Source organism: Diabrotica virgifera, chromosome 7 (assembly GCF_917563875.1).
Source record: "Diabrotica virgifera virgifera chromosome 7, PGI_DIABVI_V3a".
NCBI lineage: Eukaryota > Metazoa > Arthropoda > Insecta > Coleoptera > Chrysomelidae > Diabrotica > Diabrotica virgifera.
The window spans coordinates 159,033,217-159,042,988 of NC_065449.1; the positions used below are offsets into that span (position 1 = coordinate 159,033,217).

Here is a 9,772-nt window from a genome sequence, read left to right on the forward strand (position 1 = left end):
GTTGTTAAAGATGTTCAAAATTGTAAGCGTTCCATAATAACAAATTATTAAAAAATCACTTTTACACTTTTCCTCTTTTCTCGATTGAGTATTAGTTTTTGTTGTACATATAAATTATTACAATCACTGAATACATAGTTCGTGAAAAAATTATCACATATATTAACTGAATTAATAATTTGCAATTATAAAAATAACAGTTATACAAGAACATTCAAAAGACATCTCTTTAAATTAATGATGCCATTTTCAAGTAGAATGACATTCTAGTAATGTTTACATATCCATACCAGTGTGAATTTTACTACACGTAATTTGCCGTGTAAAGACAGAAAAAGTAGGGATACCCGTAAAATATTTGCCAATTATGTACCGATGGCCTTAACTGTTCCATTAACTTCTAGGAATAATATAAAAGTGTTATTTTTAAATTAATTTAAATAAAGAAGCACGTTTTTGATTAATTTATGTGTGGACATTTTTATTGACCCTCCTTGGTCCTAGCTGTTTCTACTAAAAGGTTGGTACTGCGAGGGTTAAGTTGTAAGGTAAAAAAGGTGAAATTAGTAGAGGTGAAAAATTTAGCAATAGAAACCTATAAATTTACATTATATTGATTGTTTCCCACCTTTAGACGTCTCAGAGGTGTATGTCAACTAAAAATGTCACAGTGGTAGTTGCCAAACTCATCGGACACGTCTAAAGAGGGGAAACAATCAATTTAATGTACCTAAATGTATACCAATTTTGATGCATGTCGATGTAGGTTCAAGGAAATCAGAGGTGAAAACCTTCATCGACTGCACTATAATGCAGATTATTACCAATAAATACCTGAGACTTAAAAGCGACAAGGAGCAAGAATACATATTTGATTTGATGAAATATCAAAATTTGAGCTACTTGGGGTTACGACTCAATGGCATAATATATCTATATGTTAAAATATTGACGAATTAAAATCTCGAATAGAGAAACGAAGCAAAATACAAGCGCATAAGGACGACAATTCAGTGAATACAAAGATACCTAGAAGTACAAAAGGAAGACGGTTCAAAACTGTTATAATTAAGACAACAGTAACTTGTTTCATAATAACAGAAATGAATATTAAAGTAATTGTAAAAAATATATTTAATTAGGAGGATGTGAGAGAAAAATCTATAAATAAAAATTGTTTGAAAATAACTATTTACCTATTTACAGAGTTTTTGTATGTGGATCCTAATATTACAAGTTTTGCAATATGGCTATCAATGCTTCGATGCGCCCCCCCCCCCCCCAGGGCACGTGGATGGAACAGCAAAATGATAAAAATAAGTGTTAGCAGACTAACAACAGCAAAAAGAAAAAAAGAATATTTAAGAAAAAAGGTGATGTAAGTATCGTAGAAGAACTAAGAAATATAGGGTTTCAACAAGTTTTCCAGAAGAACAAACAAATAACGGTTTTAAATAAATAGGTTTATTATGTAAAGGAAATAGGTAATTCACTGGAAATATTTCCTACACGCCCAATGTAAATATCCGATAATTTACTTATTGTCCTTTAATATTATATATGATATGAGACAGATTGTAAATATACTGGGAGTTAATAAAAAAACAAGTTTTCAGAGTTGAATGAAGAAGAGTAAAAGCATGCGACGAAATCAATCAGTAAAAGAAATATAAATTTTTTTAAAACCATTGTTTGAATTTTAAAGTAATGTAAATTGTATGCAAATATTGTAAGGTTAAAATTGTAAAATTTGATAATACAAAACATAAGCCATATTCCTAAGCTTACAAGACCTAAACGCAAAATTGCAGGTCAATGCTGTTTAAATGCATTCACTTTTTTTTAAATACTGAGAAAACTAGTAAGTATTTTTGAAAAATTTAAACGCTGAATGAAAGATTGCATTATTACCGAGGGCCGAAAGTCCCTTAAAACTTCTATAATGTTTATTTTAATAAGTTACAGGGGTAAAAAAAGGAGAAAATTGAGTTTGATTTTTAATGTCAAATATCTCATTCAAAGGAAACTTCTTATTTATTATAACAGACTTTCGGCCCTCGGTAATAATGTAATCTTTCAGTCTGCGTTTAAATTATTCAAAAATGTTTTATTAATTTTCTCAGGATACGAAAAAATGGATTCATTTAAATAGCATTGGCACGAAATTTTGCGCCTACGCTCTTAAGATAATAAATGTAATGAGGATTGGGAGCTGATATGCAACAGAGTTTAATATATCGTCACCCTAATTAGTAAACCTCGTAACTCCATTTTTACTCAATTTGAGAATATATTTTATGCGCCATCTGTTTGTAAATTAATTTTTTTTTACCAAATTAAGTAATTATATTTTTTAATCAAATCCTGTAACTCCACCTAAATGTAGAAACTAAATATAAGCGAAAAAGAACTTCGTATCAGCTTTTTTTGCAACTCCTGAACAGTTTGTCATTTTGGAGTTACGAGTTTTGCTAATTAGGGTGACGATATTCATATTTTTGAAATAACATGTTTTAATATAGTCTTGTATATAATTCCTGTTTATTGCGTAATTAACTTTTAAATTACTGTATACAGGTGATACAAAAGCGACAGAACTGTGTAACTATGTGCTGACCCACCCCAGGGTAGTTGCGCCCTTATTGAAATCCGCACCATTTTAGACCTTGTTTTAGATAAAGAATGACGCAACTGTAAGTAGGGTTAAAAATGGGGGGATTAAATTAAGATAATAAAATTCGGATCAATAGAAGCTCCAATAGCGCCTACCCTCTTAAGAAAATAAATTTAATGAGGATTGGGAGCTGATATGTAACAGATTTTAATATATCGTCACCCTAATTCGTAAACCTCGTAACTCCATTTTTACCCAATTTGAGAATATATTTTATGTGCCATCTGTTAATTACAGTAAAACCTGTGTTAACGGCCACCTACTAACATCGGCCACCTGTGCTAACGACCAGTTTAAAAATTTCCCAAACCAATTATATGTAGACTACAAAAACTGGCAATAGCGGCCACCTTTCTATATCGGCCAATGGTTCTTTCATTTTTAGTGGCCGTTACTGACAGGTTTTACTGTATTTCTTTTTTTTTTACCAAATTAAGTAATTATATGTTTTAACCAAATCCTGTAACTCCACCTAAATGTAGAAACTAAATATAAGCGAAAAAGAAAACCTTGTAACTCCGTATCAGCTTTTTTTGCATCTCCTGAATAGAATAATTCTGAGTAGCCCTTTAAAATTAACGATAATTTTAAAATACATCTCTCAACTTCCTCTACAACATCAATAATAAAAAGTGTTTTTATATTAATATTACAAGAGTTATCAATATTGTAATATTTTTACATCCTTTAACTTCTGTACCGGGTGTCCCAATAAGAATGGCTCTCGGCCATATCTCAGGAACGGTTTATAGTAGAGCTTTGAAATAAAAAATTTTATAACAAAAGTTGCCTCAGGAAAAGCCTGGAAATTATTTTCATAATTGTGGGTCCACCGCTAGAGGGCGTAATTGAATATCAAAAATAAAAAAATCTAAATTTTACAAAATTTTCCTAATGAAGGGGCACTGGAAATCGGATTATTGTATTCTTCATCAAATTCTGCGCATATTTGATTTAACAAGTTTAACTCTAGCTTTGCAAATAAGAGGTGGGGGTGAGTGGGAACCTTGTTATGAAAAAATGGCTGTAAGTCCGGTTCTGCTAAATCAAAATTTGAAAACTGGGTCTTGTTGAAGACAGATCTTTTTCTTGAATGTAAGCGTGATAATTTTGAACCATCCTAATAAGTAATAAGCCAGCTGGGAGGTGTTATTTAATTTTTTTCAGAAATCTAGTTTTCTTTGGAAAATATTAAATACAAGTATGCATTTTTAATCATACTTTATAAAATTAGATTAAATTAGCAATAGAATAGCGAAAACCGCATGTCGATACCTTTTGTCTATCTCAAGATATCTCGAAAAACGTGTAAATTTTATACATAACTGTTACTATCACCGGTAAACTAAGTTAATGAAAAGTAGTGTGCTGTGGAAAAAAACAAAATAACATTTTCCAGATGTCAACGTATAAAAATATAATTAATTAAAACAACAATATAAAGAGAAACAATACTATTAAAATTAAATATAGCACAGAACAAAAAGAACTACTTAGTGACGACCTAAATATTCAAATTGTTGCCCATCATATACTACTCTAGAATACATTATCCAGAGAATACTAAACGACATTCAAAGCATATCGAGAGCAGAAATTGAGACTGCTGTTCAATCTATTCTTGAAAGAGTAAATGTTTGCAACGAAAATGATGGGCAAAAATTTGAACGTTTATGTCATCACTAAATAGTTGTTTTTAGTTCTTTGTAATAGGGCTTTTCAACGCTTCTCATTTGTTTCGAGCCTCTGTCATATGCCGTATAATCCGTGTATAATATTAATATACGAGATATGAACGAGGCTCGAAACAAATGAGAAGCGTTGAAAAGACCTAATATACGTTGACAGCTGGAAAATGTTCTTTTGTTGTTTCCATAGCACACTACTTTTAATTAATTATTTCGTTTGCCGGTGACAGTAACAGATATGTTTTTAAATTTACACGTTTTGTAAGATATCTCGAGATCGAAAAAAGGTATTAACATGCGGTTTTCGCTATTCTGTTGCTAATTTTGTCTAATTTTGTAATATGGTATTAAAAATGCATGTTTGTATTTAATATTTTCCAAGGAACACTAGATTTCTGAAAAAAATTAAATAACGCCTTCTAGCTGGCATATTACTCAGTAAGTTGGTTCAAAATCATAACTTTTACATTGACGAAAAATATCTGTCTTCAACAAGACCAAGTTTGCAAAATTTGATTAAGCAGAACCGGACTCACAGCCAGTTTTTCATAACAAGGTTCCCACTCACCCCCACCTCTTATTTCCAAAGGTAGACCTAAACTTGTCAAATCAAATATGCGTAGAATTTTATGAAGAATACGAGGATCGGATTTCCAGTGCCCCTTCATTAGGAAAATTTTGTAAAATTTAGATTTTTTAATTTTTGATATTCAATTACGCCCTCTAGCGGTGGTCCCACAATTATGAAAATAATTTCCAGGCTTTTCCTGAGGCAACTTTTGTTATAAAATTTTTTATTTCAAAGCTCTACTATAAACAGTTCCTGAGATATGGCCGAGAGCCATTCTTATTGGGACACCCGGTACATTGTTTACGTTTCGCAACATAAAGAATATTCTACATTAGTGTATATTATCTATGTTGCGAAACGCAAAACTTTTTACAGCCAAAAATATTTTCAAATTTTTAGAAACCTAAACTAAAATACTATAATTTTTTGTCATCCTGTATATTCAATAAAAACAGAACACAATTTAATATAAAATGATGAAGAGAAAAAATTATTGGATGTATGATGATTAATATGTGTTAAAAAAAAGTGGTAAAAAAGCATTTTGATAACATAATTTTTATTTAATAAAAAACAAAAACAACATATTATTTTTAAACTAATAGATATGTAACAACTGTTTATAAATATCTACGAGATAATTACATATATAAAATTTCCAATTAAACACATTGAATACATAATCTGTGGGACTTTTAGAGGTCAACAATAATTATTTACAAATCTTTATTTATTTATATTTACGTGCTCGGCAACTATGGCTACTCGCACAGGGCGATTATAAACAAGATTACAAGAGGTATAATAGCATTAACAAGTAATGTCTAAACAAATTTAAAGTTTATGATACAATGATATATTTTTTGAAAAACTGATTAACCCTGTCAAACTGGTTGGCATCACTTAGAATATCACATAGCTGCATACATTAAAATAAAGACAACGAGACTATTTGTATATACATAACAACAGACAAATAAATTTCTGAAAAATACATTTTGCAGGCAAATCAAAAAATTTTTCTTATTTGAAAAAAAAAAGGAAATCTACAACAATTTAAAAAGTTAAAACAATATTATTAATATTTATCTAATAATTTAAAAATACTACGTTTTTACAGTAAAAATGTACAAAAATGTTTAATATACATGCAGTCTTAAATTTATAGTTTTGTACTTAATATTCGACTTGACCTCCATATGTTGACCTAACCAAATTGTTTAAAGTTTCACTATTATATCTGTTTAAGTCAGCTCCAGCAGTGACGTATAAATTGATATGTTTTGAATTGGAACTAACTGGCACATGTAGATTGTTAAAGCTTAAATCAATCAAATTCAGCCCCTTAACATCTTCAAAAGCGTTTTCTTCTACGCTGGAAATCTGGTTTTTGGGCAAACCAATGAAACCGATTTCTGCGCCCTTAAATGTATCTCTTTTAATGGCCGTTAAGGAGTTATTGTGAAGTTTCAATGAAAGTAAGATAACTTTACTGAATGAGTTAGGTGCAATATTAGAAATCCCGTTATTGTCAAGACTTAGTTCTAAATATTTGTTGTTTAGTGTTCCCAAAGAAGTAGGTGTTAAATCGCCAATTTTGTTGCTTCCAAGTTTCAGGTTACGAAGCTCTTCTGTATCATCAAAACTGCCTTCTTCGATTTTAGAGATCAAGTTACCAGTAAGGGAGATAGTTGTGAATGAGAGACCATTGAAAACTCCCTTGCCGATTTGAACCAACTGATTGTTATTAATGGAAAGAGCAGATATTTTAGAGCCTGCAAAATTGTTTGGGTTGAGTGCTTTAATTAAGTTGTTGTCCAAGTTAAGATCGTACAAATGATCTAAGTGGCTAAACAGATTTGTAATATCTTCAATTCGGTTATTACTGAGGTCTAGACTAGTCAAGCCATTAATTTGATGGAAAGTAGTATCTTCAATTTTACTTATTTGGTTTTTATCTAATTTAACATTACTGATATTAGCCCCAAAGAACATTTCTTCTGTAAGAGTACTCAGAGAATTTTCGGAAAGCGTAAGACTGTTTAAAACCAGATCTTCAAGTGCCCCATCTTCAATTTTAGAAATTTTGTTTTTTGCTAAATTTATGGAGTTGAAATTCTTTTTGTTTAGGACTCCTTTTTTAATAATTTCAATTTTATTTTCTTGTAACTCTAATCCATTAATAACAATTTCGTCAAATGCTCCAGGCTCTACATTATCGATGTTGTTATTGTCTAAAGACAAAGTTGTTTGTTGTGAGTTGATACCTTTAAGGAATTTTGGTTTCAAATTGCCAATCTTGTTGTGTGAGAGAATAATCGAGTAAAGTCCGGGTTGATCAGCAAAAGCGTCACTAGCAATTACCGAAATGTCATTGTTGCTAAGATTCAAATAATTCAAATTTAAGCCATTAAAAGAATTTGGTTTTAACTCTTTTATATAGTTATCTTGAAGATGTAATGAGTTTAGCCTGGAACCAGCAAAACTATTTGATTCAATAACTTCAATTTTATTGTTGCCCAAGTTAAGGTCAATTACAGTATCCAACTTAGAGAAACTTCCTCCAAGATCTTTAATAAGATTGTTACTTAATTGAACGTAAAATAAACTTGGTATCTGATTTAAAGCATTAACTTCAATTTTTTGAATTTTGTTATTGTTCAAATCTAAGCTTGTCACTTTAGTATTATGAAATGTACCTGCAGTAATTTTTTCAAGATTGTTGTCGCTCAGGTGGAGAGAATTCACATCCAATGTGTCGAAAGCATCATCCTCGATGGTAGAAATCTGGTTGTTGGATAGATCAAGCTCCCATAATGACCTGTCGTTGAAGACGCCTTTTTTAATAGTTTCAATGTCATTGTTGGGAAACTCAATTCGGTTGATGTGGGCTCCCTGTAGCGCACCGGGCTCGATGTCTTTTAATTCGTCATGTTTGAGTTTTAGTTCGCTGATAGTCACACCATCCAACGCTCCACTAGGTAGTTTAGGTATGGTCTGGTTTTCAATTTCTACCCTGTAGGTTGTATTAGCGATAACACTCTTTAGGTTTTCGATTGATGGAATAACTGCTTCTTCTGATTCCCAATAACTAGAGTAAACATTTACCGTAATTTCACTTTGCACGTAGGCAAAAAATGCCACTAACACCAAAAATAACAGTTTCGACACCATTGTTACTGACTGACAACAACCAAATTATAAAATCCACCGCTATTTATATTATGTAAGATGTTTATTTTCTCACAAACATTGGTCCAGTACCGGCTTGCAATGAAGTTTATTTGTAGTTTTATATTGTATGTATTACGTTGTTTGAATAATGCTTATAATTTGCAATGTTCTATAAAACCAGTGAGTCACGAGTGATTATATTATTCAATTTACGTCCTAGGAATTACCCATTTTCATTAATTTTTAAATGTGTTTCGCAACACAATACTATGATATATAAATTTTAATATGCTGCAAAGGTAATGAAGTGAAAAATTATAACTGCTGGTCGGTTATTTTAGATTTAACGAGAAAATATGCAGAAACGTTGTTATAGTACTTCCACTCTATCTTTTCCCATGCCTGAAATTATTAAGCGAGCGGAAGCAACCCCTAAAATTACGTTATACCGACCACCAAAATACACTTTAGGGTGAATGACCAATTTTGGTGGTTCTTTATGTTTTCCAGATAGCTGAATCTGAGTATGAAGTTTATTTTTATCTAGAATTGGTGGAACTTGTTCAAAAATCAAATTTTATGCACAAATGCGAAAAATCAATTTTGATGATTTTTCAACTTTACCTCGCTGTATCTTTGGTTGCCGTAAATATTTCCTCTTGAAAATTTACTGCGTCATCTTTGCCGTATTTAGATAACAACGAGCATTGTACAAAATGTTTATACAGATTAACCTTTAAACGCCCAAGGGTGGGTAAAAAATGTCCACCTAATGCGTATTCCCTTGTAACATATTTATTACGCGTTTAAAAATTCCTAAAAAATTATTTATTGTTAAAAAGACAGCTATTTATCGATTGTTAATTGGGTTCTACCGATATTTTTGAAAATAAAAGTAGCATCTTGTGTTAAATATGGATGGGCATAAAAAGTACACCCTTGGTAAAACTTGTTACTAAACGTTTCTATATAATTTCTCGTTTGTAGGAAGATAATTCATATAATTTTTGACGTATAATTACATAATCTATATAATTATCCGCCAATAAGGAGGCTGAAAGGAAGAATGTGGAGAGAATCGACAAATCTGAATTACTGTCTTTTACTGGTATGTTAATTTTGATGTGCATTTTAATTTTTTGTAAGGTTTGTAAATTGTTTATATTAATATTTTAGAAGATGCTGTGTTTATTATGTTCTTAAGTTTAAACCATATCCAACAAATGTCAATAAATATATTAGCTATTTTCGAGGTGGACATTATTTACCCACCCTTGGGCGTACATGGAACCTAAAAAAATTTGGGCGTTTAAGGATTTTAAAAGAGGTCTTGTTAATTTTGTCGTCAGATTTTGTTAGATTCATGTTTACTTAAAAAAGTTAGGTGACAAACTTTTTAGCTTAAATTTTAACCAACACAACAATAAAACCTAGTTCATGACGAAGTTTTCTGGAAAATTTTAAGTCAAAATATTCAATAGGAAAAAGGTTATGTGACTTTATAGACGAGCGGCAAACCACAAAAAAACGCTTATTTCTCCAGATACTGTGAGGTGACATGACCACGGTGTGGTCAATGGCTAATTTTGGTCGTTTTTGAATGGCTAATATTGGTGGCGCTAAAAACGAAAATAAGGTTTATTTTGAATTTTACGTGAACAAACA

General features: G+C 30.9%; 1 protein-coding gene across 1 annotated transcript; it reads right to left on the bottom strand.

Annotated features, from left to right (window-relative positions):
* Positions 1-5,475: 5,475 nt before the first annotated feature.
* Positions 5,476-8,136, bottom strand: LOC114338110 (leucine-rich repeat-containing protein 15-like). Its single transcript, XM_028288690.2, has one exon. It carries the CDS (start codon positions 8,105-8,107, stop codon positions 6,110-6,112), a length of 1,998 nt encoding a protein of 665 aa, XP_028144491.2. The 5' UTR covers positions 8,108-8,136; the 3' UTR covers positions 5,476-6,109.
* Between the last annotated feature and the right edge of the window lie 1,636 nt (positions 8,137-9,772).